This window comes from Bombina bombina, chromosome 3 (assembly GCF_027579735.1).
Source record: "Bombina bombina isolate aBomBom1 chromosome 3, aBomBom1.pri, whole genome shotgun sequence".
NCBI lineage: Eukaryota > Metazoa > Chordata > Amphibia > Anura > Bombinatoridae > Bombina > Bombina bombina.
This window is the reverse complement of record NC_069501.1, coordinates 3,713,534-3,730,036: the sequence shown is the minus strand read 5'-3', so window position 1 is coordinate 3,730,036 and position 16,503 is coordinate 3,713,534. Positions and strand designations below refer to the sequence as shown.

Genomic DNA, 16,503 nt, shown 5'->3' with positions numbered 1-16,503 from the left:
TTATCTGAATGGAAAATAAGGTAAGGAGACTCATACTGCAATGCCGAGAGCTATGACCCTCTACGAGCAGAAAAAAATAGCAACAAGAAATAAAACTTTCCAAGATAATAACTCAATATCAATGGAGAGCATAGGCTCAAACAGAGCTCCTTGAAGAACTTTGAGAACCAAATTAAGACTCCACGAAGGAGTAACTGGATAGAACACAGGCCTGAAACTGACCAAGGCCTGACAAAACATAATTTATGCTTACCTGATAAATTCCTTTCTCCTGTAGTGTAGTCAGTCCACGGGTCATCATTACTTCTGGGATATTAACTCCTCCCCAACAGGAAGTGCAAGAGGATCACCCAAGCAGAGCTGCTATATAGCTCCTCCCCTCTACGTCACACCCAGTCATTCGACCGAGAACCAAACGAGAAAGGAGAAACTATAGGGTGCAGTGGTGACTGGAGAATAATTTAAAAACTTAGACCTGCCATAAAAAACAGGGCGGGCCGTGGACTGACTACACTACAGGAGAAAGGAATTTATCAGGTAAGCATAAATTATGTTTTCTCCTGTTAAGTGTAGTCAGTCCACGGGTCATCATTACTTCTGGGATACCAATACCAACGCTAAAGTACACGGATGACGGGAGGGACAGGCAGGATCTTTATACGGAAGGGACCACTGCCTGAAGAACCTTTCTCCCAAAAACAGCCTCCGAAGAAGCAAAAGTGTCAAATTTGGAAAATTTGGAAAAAGTATGAAGAGAAGACCAAGTTGCAGCCTTGCAAATCTGTTCAACAGATGCCTCATTCTTAAAGGCCCAAGTGGAAGCCACAGCTCTAGTAGAATGAGCTGTAATTCTTTCAGGAGGCTGCTGTCCAGCAGTCTCATAGGCTAAACGTATTATGCTACGAAGCCAAAAAGAGAGAGAGGTAGCAGAAGCTTTTTGACCTCTCCTCTGTCCAGAATAAACGACAAACAGGGAAGAAGTTTGGCGAAAATCTTTAGTTGCCTGTAAATAAAATTTCAGGGCACGGACTACATCTAGATTGTGCAGAAGTCGTTCCTTCTTTGAAGAAGGGTTAGGACACAATGATGGAACAACAATCTCTTGATTGATATTCTTGTTAGTGACAACCTTAGGTAAGAACCCAGGTTTAGTACGCAGAACTACCTTATCTGAATGAAAAATCAGATACGGAGAATCACAATGTAAGGCTGATAACTCAGAGACTCTACGAGCCGAGGAAATAGCCATTAAAAACAGAACTTTCCAAGATAACAATTTAATATCAATGGAATGAAGGGGTTCAAACGGAACACCCTGTAAAACGTTAAGAACTAAATTTAAGCTCCATGGTGGAGCAACAGTTTTAAACACAGGCTTAATCCTGGCCAAAGCCTGGCAAAAAGCCTGAACGTCTGGAACTTCTGACAGACGTTTGTGTAAAAGAACGGACAGAGCTGAGATCTGTCCCTTTAAGGAACTAGCAGATAAACCCTTTTCTAAACCCTCTTGTAGAAAAGACAATATCCTAGGAATCCTAACCTTACTCCATGAGTAACTATTGGATTCGCACCAATGTAAGTATTTACGCCATATTTTATGGTAAATCTTTCTGGTAACAGGTTTCCTAGCCTGTATTAAGGTATCAATTACTGACTCCAAAAATCCACGCTTTGATAAAATCAAGCGTTCAATCTCCAAGCACTCAGCTTCAGAGAAATTAGATTTTGATGTTTGAAAGGACCCTGAATTAGAAAGTCCTGTCTCAGAGGCAGAGACCAAGGTGGACAGGATGACATGTCCACTAGCTCTGCATACCAGGTCCTGCGTGGCCACGCAGGCGCTATTAGAATCACCAATGCTCTCTCCTGTTTGATCCTGGCAATCAATCGAGGAAGCATCGGGAAGGGTGGAAACACATAGGCCATCCCGAAGGTCCAAGGTGCTGTCAAAGCATCTACCAGGACCGCTCCCGGGTCCCTGGACCTGGACCCGTAACAAGGAAGCTTGGCGTTCTGGCGAGATGCCATGAGATCTATCTCTGGTTTGCTCCAAAGTCGAAGTATTTGGGCAAAGACCTCCGGATGAAGTTCCCACTCCCCCGGATGAAAAGTCTGACGACTTAGGAAATCCGCCTCCCAGTTCTCCACTCCAGGAATGTGGACCGCTGACAGGTGGCAAGAGTGAGACTCTGCCCAGCGAATTATCTTTGATACTTCCATCATCGCTAGGGAGCTTCTTGTCCCTCCTTGATGGTTGATGTAAGCTACAGTCGTGATGTTGTCCGACTGAAACCTGATGAACCCCCGAGTTGTTAACTGAGGCCAAGCCAGAAGGGCATTGAGAACTGCTCTCAATTCCAGAATGTTTATTGGAAGGAGACTCTCCTCCTGAGTCCATGATCCCTGAGCCTTCAGGGAATTCCAGACAGCGCCCCAACCTAGTAGGCTGGCGTCTGTTGTTACAATTGTCCAATCTGGTCTGCTGAATGGCATCCCCCTGGACAGATGTGGCCGAGAAAGCCACCATAGAAGAGAATTTCTGGTCTCTTGATCCAGATTCAGAGTAGGGGACAAATCTGAGTAATCCCCATTCCACTGACTTAGCATGCACAATTGCAGTGGTCTGAGATGTAGGCGTGCAAAGGGTACTATGTCCATTGCCGCTACCATTAAGCCGATTACCTCCATGCATTGAGCCACTGACGGGTGTTGAATGGAATGAAGGACACGGCAAGCATTTTGAAGCTTTGTTAACCTGCCTTCTGTCAGGTAGATCTTCATTTCTACAGAATCTATAAGAGTCCCCAAGAAGGGAACTCTTGTGAGCGGAAAGAGAGAACTTTTCTCTTCGTTCACCTTCCACCCATGCGACCTTAGAAATGCCAGTACTAACTCTGTATGAGACTTGGCAGTTTGAAAGCTTGACGCTTGTATCAGAATGTCGTCTAGGTACGGAGCCACCGAAATTCCTCGCGGTCTTAGTACCGCCAGAAGAGCGCCCAGAACCTTTGTGAAGATTCTTGGAGCCGTAGCCAATCCGAATGGAAGAGCTACAAACTGGTAATGCCTGTCTAGGAAGGCAAACCTTAGATACCGGTAATGATCTTTGTGAATCGGTATGTGAAGGTAAGCATCCTTTAAATCCACTGTGGTCATGTACTGACCCTTTTGGATCATGGGTAAGATTGTCCGAATAGTTTCCATTTTGAACGATGGAACTCTTAGGAATTTGTTTAAGATCTTTAAATCCAAGATTGGTCTGAAGGTTCCTTCTTTCTTGGGAACCACAAACAGATTTGAGTAAAACCCCTGTCCGTGCTCCGACCGCGGAACCGGGTGGATCACTCCCATTAGCAAAAGATCTTACTGTCTAGCCCTAGGTTTGGCTCTGTCTTGAGGCAGGGCATGGCCTTTACCTCCTGTAATGTCAGCGATAATTTCTTTCAAACCGGGCCCGAATAAGGTCTGATCCTTGAAAGGAATGTTAAGTAATTTAGATTTAGAAGTAACATCAGCTGACCAGGATTTTAGCCACAGTGCTCTACGTGCCTGAATGGCGAATCCGGAATTCTTAGCCGTAAGTTTAGTTAAATGTACTACGGCATCTGAAATAAATGAATTAGCTAGCTATTAGGGTTTTAAGCTTATTTGAAATCTCATCTATAGTTATTGAGTCAAGAGTCTCTTCCAGAGACTCTGACCAAAATGCGGCCGCAGCCGTGACAGACGCAATACATGCAAGGGGTTGCAATATAAAACCTTGTTGAACAAACATTTTCTTAAGGTAACCCTCTAATTTTTTATCCATTGGATCTGAAAAGGCACAGCTATCCTCCACCGGGATAGTGGTACGCTTAGCCAGAGTAGAAACCGCTCCCTCCACCTTAGGGACCATCTGCCATAAGTCCCGTGTGGTGGCGTCTATTGGAAACATTTTTCTAAATACAGGAGGGGGGGAAAAGGGTACACCGGGCCTATCCCACTCCTTAGTAATTATCTCTGTAAGCCTCTTAGGTATAGGAAATACGTCAGTACTCGCTGGTACTGCATAGTATCTATCCAGCCTACATAATTTCTCTGGGATTGCAACAGTGTTACAATCATTCAGAGCCGCTAATACCTCCCCTAGCAGTACACGGAGGTTTTCTAGTTTAAACTTAAAATTTGAAATGTCTGAATCCACTCTATTTGGATCAGATCCGTCACCTGCAGATTGAAGCTCTCCGTCCTCATGTTCTGCAAATTGTGACGCAGTATCTGACATGGCCCTAATATTATCAGCGCACTCTGTTCTCACCCCAGAGTGATCTCGCTTACCTCTAAGTTCTGGTAATTTAGACAAAACTTCAGTCATAACATTAGCCATGTCCTGTAGCGTGATTTGTAATGGCCGCCCTGAAGTACTCGGCGTTACAATATCACGCACCTCCCGAGCGGGAGATGCAGGTACTGACACGTGAGGCAAGTTAGTCGGCATAACTTCCCCCTCGTTGTTTGGTGAATGATGTTCAATTTGTACAGATTGACTTTTATTTAAAGTAGCATCAATGCAATTAGTACATAAATTTCTATTGGGCTCCACCTTGGCTTTCGCACATATAGCACAGAGATATTCCTCTGAGTCAGACATGTTTAACAAACTAGCAATTAAACTAGCAAGCTTGGAAATACTTTTCAACTCAATTTACAAGTAATATGAAAACGCACTGTGCCTTTAAGAAGCACAGAAAAAAAACTATGACAGTTGAATAACAATGAACCGGAGAAATTATAAAAACCAAATTTTTCCCGGTAAAGGCATAAATTTAGCAAAGGATTGCCCCCGTTAGCAATGGATAACTAACCCTTAATAGCAGAAAAAAAATGTACAAAATATAAACGTTTTTTATCACAGTCAAAGCACAATCTCACAGGTCTGCTGTGAGTGATTACCTCCCTCAAAATAATTTTTGAAGACCCTTGAGCTCTGTAGAGACGATCCGGATCATGCAGGGAGAGAAACAGACTTGTGACTGAATTTCTGATGCGCAGCAAAAGCGCCAAAATAGGCCCCTCCCCCTCACACACAGCAGTGAGGGAAGTTCAGTAAACTGTCTTAAATTAAAATAAACGACAGCCAAGTGGAAAAACAGTGCCCAAAGCAATTTTTCACCCAGTACCTCAGATAATTAAACGATTTAACATGCCAGCAAAACGTTTAAATCAAATAACATGAAATGTCATTAAACAGCCTGTTGCTAGACGTTCCCACTGCAAGTTAGGCTAAAAGTTATATGCATATAGTATTATCCCAGTGAAGTGTCATTCCCCAGAATACTGAAGTGTAAACATATATACATAACAGCCTGATACCAGTTGCTACTACTGCATTTAAGGCTGAACTTACATTATATCGGTATTGGCAGTATTTTCTCAGTCAATTCCATTCCTCAGAAAATAATATACTGCAACATACCTCTTTGAAGGTGAACCTGCCCGCTGTCCCCTGTTCTGAAGTTTACCTCACTCCTCAGAATGGCCGAGAACAGCAAAATGAATCTTAGCTACGCCGGCTAAAATCATCCAAAAACTTGTCTCCATGCACTGAGCCACAGATGGCCGGGGAATGGAATAAAGAACTCGGCAAGTAGTTAAGAGTTTTAATTTTCTGACCTCCGTCAGAAATATTTTCATTTCTACCGAGTCTATTAGAGTCCCTAGGAAGGGAACCCTTGTGAGAGGGGAAAGAACTCTTTTTGATATTCACCTTCCACCCGTGAGACCTCAGAAAGGCCAATACAATCTCTGTGTGAGACTTGGCTCTTTGGAAAGACGGCGCCTGAATCAAAACGTTGTCTAGGTAAGGCGCCACTGCTATGCCCCGCGGTCTTAGCATCGCCAGAAGGGACCCTAGCACCTTTGTGAAAATTCTGGGAGCAGTGGCTAAGCCGAAAGGAAGAGCCACAAACTGGTAATGCTTGTCCAGAAAGGCGAACCTGAGAAACTGGTGATGATCTTTGTGGATAGGAATGTGTAGGTATGCATCCTTTAGATCCACGGCAGTCATATATTGACCTTCCTGGATCATTGGTAAGATTGTCCGAATGGTCTCCATTTTGAATGATGGGACTCTGAGGAATCTGTTTAGAATTTTTAGATCCAGGATGGGTCTGAAACTTCCCTCTTTTTTGGGAACCACAAACAGGTTTGAGTAAAAACCCAGCCCTTGTTCCACGATTGGAACTGGGTGGATCACTCCCATTGTATGTAGATCTTCTACACAGCGTAAAAACGCCTCTTTCTTTGTCTGATCTGTAACCCTTGAATTCTAGAAGATATCCCTGGGATACAATATCTAACGCCCAAGGATCGTGTACATCTCTTGCCCAGGCCTGAGCGAAGAGAGAGAGTCTGCCCCCTACTAGATCCGGTCCCGTATCGGGGGCTACCCCTTCATGCTGTCTTGGTGGCAGCTGCAGGCTTTTTGGCCTGTTTACCCTTATTCCAGCCCTGGTAAGGTTTCCAAGTTGCCTTGGGCTGTGAAGCGTTACCCTCTTGCTTTGCAGCCGGAGAGGATGAAGCGGGGGCCGTTCCTGAAATTATGAAAGGAACGAAAATTAGCTTTGTTCTTTGTCTTAAAGGACTTGTCCTGAGGGAGAGCATGGCCTTTACCCCCGGTGATTTCTGAAATAATCTCTTTCAATTCAGGCCCGAAGAGGGTCTTTCCTTTGAAAGGGATGTTCAAAAGCTTGGATTTAGACGACACATCGGCCGACCAGGACTTTAGCCATAGCGCCCTGCGCGCCAAAATGGCGAAACCTGAATTTTTTACCGCTAACTTAGCTAGTTGGAAAGCGGCGTCAGTGATAAAAGAATTAGCTAGCTTTAGAGCCTTAATTCTATCCATAATTTCCTCATATGAGGTCTCCATCTGGAGCGAGTCTTCCAGCGCCTCAAACCAGAAAGCGGCTGCAGTAGTTACAGGAACAATGTAGGCAATAGGCTGGAGAAGAAAACCTTGTTGAACAAAAATTTTCATAAGTAAACCCTCTAACTTCTTATCCATAGGGTCTTTGAAAGTACAACTGTCTTCAATTGGTATGGTTGTGCGTTTAGCAAGTGAAGAAACAGCCCCCTCCACCTTAGGGACCGTCTGCCACGAGTCCCGCACAGGGTCAGATATGGGGAACATTTTCTTAAAAACAGGAGGGGGAACAAAGGGAACACCTGGTCTATCCCACTCCCTAGTAACGATATCCGCAATCCTCTTAGGGACCGGAAATGCATCCGTGTAAACAGGGACCTCTAGGTACTTGTCCATTTTACACAATTTCTCTGGGATCACCAAAGGGTCGCAGTCATCCAGAGTAGCTAATACCTCCCTAAGCAAAACGCGGAGGTGCTCTAGTTTAAATTTAAAACCAATGTATCTGAATCTGTCTGAGGAGGAACTCTTCCTGAATCAGAGACTTCTCCCTCAGACATCAAATCCCTCGCTCCCACTTCAGAGCGTTGTGAGGGTATATCGGATACGGCTACCAAAGCGTCAGAATGCTCATAATCTGTTCTTAAAACGGAGCTTTGCCACTTCCTGTAGGGAAGGAGAATATCCCACAAGTAAAGGATGAATCCGTGGACTGGATACACCTTGCAAGAGAAAGAAGCAAATTAGAGACTAGAAGTAAAATGCAAAGTTGGTTAAAATAATATGTTCCATGTGAATTATGAAAACTAATCTGTGTTTCCTGTCCCTTTAACATAAATAGTAGCCAAGACAACCAGCAGAAGGTAGAGCCATTTCCATTGACAGAATTATAAACTAAATATTATTCATAGACTTCTCATCTAGAAAATAATCCAGCACTAATTATTATCAGTAGAGTCATAGACTTCTCATCTAGAAAATAATCCAGCACCAACTATTATCAGTAGAGTCATAGACTTCTCATCTAGAATAGAATCCAGCACCAACTATTATCAGTAGAGTCATAGACTTCTCATCTAGAATAGAATCCAGCACCAACTATTATCAGTAGAGTCATAGACTTCTCATCTAGAATAGAATCCAGCACTAACTATTATCAGTAGAGTCATAGACTTCTCATCTAGAATAGAATCTAGCACTAACTATTATCAGTAGAGTCAGACTTCTCATCTAGAATAGAATCCAGCAATAATTATTATCAGTAGAGTCATAGACCTCTCATCTAGAATAGAATCCAGCACCAACTATTATCAGTAGAGCCCAGCACATTCCACTACATTTACTTGCTGCTCCTATGCATGTGACCCTGTACACACGTCAATGCAACTGTTATCCAATAAAGAGGAACCAGTCACAAGGACCTATACATGAGGACCCGCTACACACCCACCCACACAAACCAACCTGAGCACAGTATACAGTACCTGTGAGTTCTGAATCCGGATGGTTCCAGGAGAGATAGCCTGCGCCACAACCTGTCCCTGGGGTGTCACCACCGTGACTGGCTGGTACACAGTGCCACCTGCAAAAGGGACAGTGACAAATAAAGGAAGTGACTAGAGAAACCATGTGACAGACTCAGGAAGGGACTAGTCCTAATGGGAGGAGTCAAGTCATTTTGGTGGCATCTTATAGTTTACAGTTACAGTTCAGATAACAATCCTACGTAAGGCGGTCTGGTCTATTGTAAGAGACCATAACACAACAAAGCTTAAAAATCCCAAAACTGCGGTGACTAATTAACAAACATAGGGAGTCAGACAGCACAATGGTCAGGGTCATGAAAGGGTAAAAAACAGACATATAAGACACAGAAATCAGAGACACAAGGGACAGAGCAGAACATGAAATAAAACATAAGGGACATGACACAAAGCAAGAGGGTCACATAAGCACATGACACAAAGCAAGTGGGTCACATAAGCACATGACACACAGCATAAGGGTCACATAAGCACATGACACACAGCATAAGGGTCACATAAGCACATGACACACAGCATAAGGGTGACATAAGCACATGACACACAGCATAAGGGTCACATAAGCACATGACACACATCAAGAGGGTCACATAAGCACATGACACAAAGCAAGAGGGTCACATAAGCACATGACACACAGCATAAGGGTCACATAAGCACATGACACACAGCATAAGGGTCACATAAGCACATGACACACAGCATAAGGGTCACATAAGCACATGACACACAGCATAAGGGTCACATAAGCACATGACACACAGCATAAGGGTCACATAAGCACATGACACAAAGCAAGAGTGTCACATAATCACATGACACACAGCATAAGGGTCACATAATCACATGACACACAGCATAAGGGTCACATAATCACATGACACACAGCATAAGGGTCATATAATCACATGACACACAGCATAAGGGTCACATAAGCACATGACACACAGCATAAGGGTCACATAAGCACATGACACAAAGCAAGAGGGTCACATAAGCACATGACACACAGCATAAGGGTCACATAAGCACATGACACACAGCATAAGGGTCACATAAGCACATGACACACAGCATAAGGGTGACATAAGCACATGACACACAGCATAAGGGTGACATAAGCACATGACACAAAGCAAGAGGGTCACATAAGCACATGACACAAAGCAAGAGGGTCACATAAGCACATGACACACAGCATAAGGGTCACATAAGCACATGACACACAGCATAAGGGTCACATAAGCACATGACACACAGCATAAGGGTCACATAAGCACATGACACACAGCATAAGGGTCACATAAGCACATGACACACAGCATAAGGGTCACATAAGCACATGACACACAGCATAAGGGTCACATAAGCACATGACACAAAGCAAGAGTGTCACATAATCACATGACACACAGCATAAGGGTCACATAATCACATGACACACAGCATAAGGGTCACATAATCACATGACACACAGCATAAGGGTCATATAATCACATGACACACAGCATAAGGGTCACATAAGCACATGACACACAGCATAAGGGTCACATAAGCACATGACACAAAGCAAGAGGGTCACATAATCACATGACACACAGCACAAGGGTCACATAAGCACATGACACACAGCATAAGGGTCACATAAGCACATGACACACAGCATAAGGGTCACATAAGCACATGACACAAAGCAAGAGGGTCACATAATCACGACACACAGCATAAGGGACACATAAGCACATGACACAGCATAAGGGTCACATAAGCACATGACACAAAGCAAGAGGGTCACATAATCACATGACACACAGCATAAGGGACACATAAGCACATGACACACAGCATAAGGGTCACATAAGCACATGACACAAAGCAAGAGGGTCACATAAGCACATGACACAAAGCAAGAGGGTCACATAATCACACGACACACAGCATAAGGGTCACATAAGCACATGTCACACAGCATAAGGGTCACATAAGCACACGACACACAGCATAAGGGTCACATAAGCACATGTCACACAGCATAAGGGTCACATAGCACATGACACACAGTATAAGGGTCACATAAGCACATGACACACAGCATAAGGGTCACATAAGCACATGACACACAGCATAAGGGTCACATAAGCACATGTCACACAGCATAAGGGTCACATAAGCACATGACACACAGCATAAGGGTCACATAAGCACATGACACACAGCATAAGGGTCACATAAGCACATGACACACAGCATAAAGGTCACATAAGCACATGACACACAGCATAAAGGTCACATAAGCACATGACACACAGCATAAGGGTCACATAAGCACATGTCACACAGCATAAAGGTCACATAAGCACATGTCACACAGCATAAGGGTCACATAAGCACATGCCACACAGCATAAGGGTCACATAAGCACATGACACAAAGCATAAGGGTCACATAAGCACATGACACACAGCATAAGGGTGACATAAGCAAAAGACACACAGCATAAGGGTGACATAAGCACAAGACACACAGCATAAGGGTCACATAAGCACATGACACACAGCACAAGGGTCACATAAGCACATGACACACAGCATAAGGGTCCCATAAACACATGACACACAGCATAAGGGTCACATAAGCACATGACACACAGCATAAGGGTCACATAAGCACAAGGGTCACATAAGCACATGGCACACAGTATAAGGGTCACATAAGCACATGACACACAGCATAAGGGTCACATAAGCACATGACACACAGTATAAGGGTCACATAAGCACATGACACACAGCATAAGGGTCACATAAGCACATGTCACACAGCATAAGGGTCACATAAGCACATGACACACAGTATAAGGGTCACATAAGCACATGACACACAGCATAAGGGTCACATAAGCACAAGACACACAGCATAAGGGTCACATAAGCACATGACACACAGCATAAGGGTCACATAAGCACATGACACACAGCATAAGAGTCACATAAGCACATGATACACAGCATAACATAATTTATGTAAGAACTTACCTGATAAATTCATTTCTTTCATATTAGCAAGAGTCCATGAGCTAGTGACGTATGGGATATACATTCCTACCAGGAGGGGCAAAGTTTCCCAAACCTCAAAATGCCTATAAATACACCCCTAACCACACCCACAATTCAGTTTAACGAATAGCCAAGAAGTGGGGTGATAAGAAAGGAGCGAAAGCATAAAAAAAATAAGGAATTGGAATAATTGTGCTTTATACAAAAAAATCATAACCACCACAAAAAAGGGTGGGCCTCATGGACTCTTGCCAATATGAAAGAAATGAATTTATCAGGTAAGTTCTTACATAAATTATGTTTTCTTTCATGTAATTAGCAAGAGTCCATGAGCTAGTAACGTATGGGATAGCAAATACCCAAGATGTGGAACTTCCACGCAAGAGTCACTAGAGAGGGAGGGATAAAATAAAGACAGCCAATTCCGCTGAAAAATAATCCACAACCCAAATAAAAAAAATGAAATAAGCAGCAGCAGAATCAAAATGAAACAGCTGCCTGAAGTACTTTTCTACCAAAAACTGCTTCTGAAGAAGAGAAAACATCAAAATGGTAGAATTTAGTAAAAGTATGCAAAGAAGACCAAGTTGCTGCTTTGCAAATTTGATCAACAGAAGCTTCATTCTTAAAAGCCCAGGAAGAAGAAACTGACCTAGTAGAATGAGCTGTAATCCTTTGAGGCGGGGACTTACCCAACTCTACATAAGCATGATGAATCAAAGATTTTAACCAAGATGCCAAAGAAATGGCAGAAGCCTTCTGACCTTTCCTGGAACCAGAAAAGATAACAAATAGACTAGAAGTCTTTCTAAAACCTTTAGTAGCTTCAACATAATATTTCAAAGCTCTTACTACATCCAAAGAATGTAAAGATTTCTCCAGAGAATTCTTAGGATTAGGACACAATGAAGGGACAACAATTTCTCTATTAATGTTGTTAGAATTCACAACCTTAGGTAAAAATTTAAATGAAGTCCGCAACACTGCCTTATCCTGATGAAATATCAAAAAAGAAGATTCACAAGAAAGAGCAGATAACTCAGAAACTCTTCTAGCAGAAGAGATAGCTAAAAGGAACAACACTTTCCAAGAAAGTAATTTAATATCCAGAGAATGCATAGGTTCAAACGGAGGAGCCTGTAAAGCCCTCAGAACCAAATTAAGACTCCAAGGAGGAGAGATTGACTTAATGACAGGCTTGATACAAACCAAAGCCTGTACAATACAATGAATATCAGGATGATTAGCAATCTTTCTGTGAAAAAGAACAGAAAGAGCAGAGATTTGACCTTTCAAAGAGCTTGCAGACAAACCCTTATCCAAACCATCCTGAAGAAACTGTAAAATTCTAGGAATTCTAAAAGAATGCCAAGAGAATTTATGAGAACACCACCATGAAATGTAAATCTTCCAGACTCGATAATAAATCTTTCTAGACACAGATTTACGAGCCTGTATCATAGTATTAATCACTGAGTCAGAGAAACCTCTATGACTAAGAATCAAGCGTTCAATCTCCATACCTTCAAATTTAATGATTTGAGATCCTGATGGAAAAAACAGAATTTATGCTTACCTGATAAATTACTTTCTCTTGCGGTGTATCCAGTACACGGATTCATCCTTTACTTGTGGGATATTCTCATTCCCTACAGGAAGTAGCAAAGAGAGCACACAGCAAAGCTGTCCATATAGCTCCACCCCCCAGTCATTCGACCAAAGGTTAGGAAGAAAAAGGAGAAACCATAGGGTGCAGTGGTGACTGTACTTTAAACCAAAATTTTTTTTACCTGACTTAAATGCCAGGGCGGGCCGTGGACTGGATACACGGCAAGAGAAAGTAATTTATCAGGTAAGCATAAATTCTGTTTTCTCTTGCAAGGTGTATCCAGTCCATGGATTCATCCTTTACTTGTGGGATACCAATACCAAAGCTTTAGGACACGGATGAAGGGAGGGAGCAAGACAGGTACCTTAAACGGAAGGCACCACTGCTTGCAAAACCTCTCCCCAAAAAATAGCCTCCGAAGAAGCAAAAGTATCGAATTTGTAAAATTTGGCAAAAGTATGCAGTGAAGACCAAGTCGCTGCCTTACAAATCTGTTCAACAGAAGCCTCATTTTTGAAAGCCCATGTGGAAGCCACTGCTCTGGTAGAATGAGCAGTAATTCTTTCAGGAGGCTGCTGGCCAGCAGTCTCATAGGCCAAACGGATGAAGCTTTTCAGCCAAAAGGAAAGAGAGGTAGCAGTCGCTTTCTGACCTCTCCTCTTACCAGAATAGATAACAAACAAGGAAGATGTTTGTCTGAAATCCTTAGTTGCTTGTAAATAGAACTTTAAAGCACGAACTACATCAAGATTGTGTAATAGACGTTCCTTCTTCGAAGATGGATTAGGACACAGAGAAGGAACAACTATTTCCTGGTTAATATTCTTGTTAGAAACAACTTTAGGAAGAAAACCAGGCTTGGTACGCAAAACTACCTTATCTGCGTGGAACACCAGGTAAGGTGAATCACACTGTAAGGCAGATAATTCTGAAACTCTTCGAGCAGAAGAGATAGCTATCAAAAAACAAACTTTCCAAAATAACTTAATGTCTATGGAATGTAAAGGTTCAAACGGAACCCCTTGAAGAACTGAAAGAACTAGATTCAAACTCCATGGCGGAGCCACAGGTTTATAGACAGGCTTGATTCTGACTAAAGCCTGAGCAAACGCTTGAACGTCTGGTACCTCTGCCAGACGCTTGTGTAACAGGATAGACAAAGCAGATATTTGTCCTTTTAAGGAACTAGCTGACAATCCTTTCTCCAGTCCATCTTGGAGAAAGGACAATATCCTGGGAATCCTAATCTTACTCCATGAGTAACCCTTGGATTCACACCAACAAAGATATTTCCGCCATATCTTATGGTAGATTTTCCTGGTGACAGGCTTTCTAGCCTGAATCAGAGTATCTATAACTGACTCAGAGAACCCACGCTTTGATAGAATTAAGCGTTCAATCTCCAAGCAGTCAGACGTAGAGAAACTAAATTTGGATGCTTGAACGGACCCTGTATTAGAAGATCCTGCCTCATTGGCAGTGACCATGGTGGGGCAGATGACATGTCCACTAGGTCTGCATACCAAGTCCTGCGTGGCCACGCAGGCGCTATCAGAATCACCGAATCCTTCTCCTGCTTGATTCTGGTAACCAGACGCGGGAGGAGAGGAAACGGTGGAAAAACATAAGCCAGATTGAAGGACCAAGGCGCTGCTAGAGCATCTATCAATACCGCCTTGGGATCCCGGAACCTGGACCCGTAGAGAGGAAGTTTGGTGTTCTGACGGGACACCACCAGATCCAAGTCTGGGGTGCCCCATAGCTGAGTCAGCTGGGCAAATACCTCCGGGTGGAGTTCCCACTCCCCCGGGTGAAAAGTCTGACGACTTAGAAAATCCGCCTCCCAGTTGTCTACTCCTGGGATGTGAATTGCTGAGAGATGGCAGGAGTGATCCCCGCCCACCTGATTATTTTGGTTACTTCTGTCATCGCTAGGGAACTCTTTGTTCCCCCCTGATGATTGACGTAAGCTACAGTCGTGATGTTGTCCGACTGAAATCTGATGAATTTGGCCGCCGCTAGTTGAGGCCATGCCTGAAGAGCATTGAATATCGCCCTCAGTTCCAGAATGTTTATCGGGAGAAGAGTTTCTTCCCGAGACCATAAGCCCTGAGCTTTCAGGGAGTCCCAGACCGCACCCCAGCCTAACAGACTGGCGTCGGTCGTTACGATGATCCACTCTGGCCTGCGGAAACATATTCCTTGAGACAGGTGATCCTGAGACAACCACCAGAGAAGAGAATCTCTGGTCTCCTGGTCCAACTGAATTTGAGGAGACAAATCTGCATAATCCCCATTCCACTGTTTGAGCATGCATAGTTGCAGTGGTCTGAGGTGTATCCGAGCAAAAGGGACTATGTCCATTGCCGCAACCATTAGTCCAATTGTCTCCATGCACTGAGCCACAGATGGCCGAGGAATGGAATAAAGAGCTCGGCAAGTAGTTAAGAGTTTTAGCTTTCTGACCTCCGTCAGAAATATTTTCATTTCTACCGAGTCTATCAGGGTTCCTAGGAAGGGAACTCTTGTGAGGGGGGAGAGAGAACTCTTTTTGATGTTCACCTTCCACCCGTGAGACCTCAGAAAGGCCAATACAATCTCTGTGTGAGACTTGGTTCTTTGGAAAGTTGACGCCTGAATTAAGATGTCGTCTAGGTAAGGCGCCACTGCTATGCCCCGCGGTCTTAGAACTGCCAGGAGGGACCCTAGCACCTTTGTGAAAATTCTGGGAGCAGTGGCCAACCCAAAAGGAAGAGCCACAAACTGAAAATGCTTGTCCAGAAAGGCGAACCTGAGAAACTGGTGATGATCTTTGTGGATAGGAATGTGCAGATACGCATCCTTTAGATCCACGGTAGTCATATATTGACCCTCCTGGATCATTGGTAAGATTGTCCGAATGGTCTCCATCTTGAATGATGGGACTGTGAGGAATTTGTTTAGAATTTTGAGATCCAGGATTGGTCTGAAAGTTCCTTCTTTTTTGGGAACCACAAACAGTTTTGAGTAAAACCCCAGTCCTTGTTCTGCAATTGGAACTGGGTGGATCACTCCCATTGTATGTAGATCTTCTACACAGCGTAAAAACGCCTCTTTCTTTGTCTGATCTGTAGACAGACGAGAAATGTGGAACCTTCCCCTTGGAGGAGAGTCCTTGAATTCTAGAAGGTATCCCTGGGCTACAATCTCTAACGCCCAAGGATCGTGTACATCTCTTGCCCAGGCCTGAGCGAAGAGAGAGAGTCTGCCCCCTACTAGATCCGGTCCCGGATCGGGGGCTACCCCTTCATGCTGTCTTGGTGGCAGCTGCAGGCTTTTTGGCCTGTTTACCCTTATTCCAGCCCTGGTAAGGTTTCCAGTTTGCCTTGGGCTGTGAAGCGTTACCCTCTT

General features: G+C 43.7%; 1 protein-coding gene across 2 annotated transcripts in view; it reads right to left on the bottom strand.

Annotated features, from left to right (window-relative positions):
* Positions 1 to 16,503, bottom strand: part of PKNOX1 (PBX/knotted 1 homeobox 1) — a 458,035-nt gene that overhangs the window by 123,482 nt on the left and 318,050 nt on the right. For both annotated transcript variants that reach the window (XM_053705699.1, XM_053705701.1), the window contains one exon: positions 8,389 to 8,486. In XM_053705699.1, coding sequence (XP_053561674.1) covers positions 8,389 to 8,486 — 98 coding nt within the window. The remainder of the gene's footprint in view (positions 1 to 8,388; positions 8,487 to 16,503) is intronic.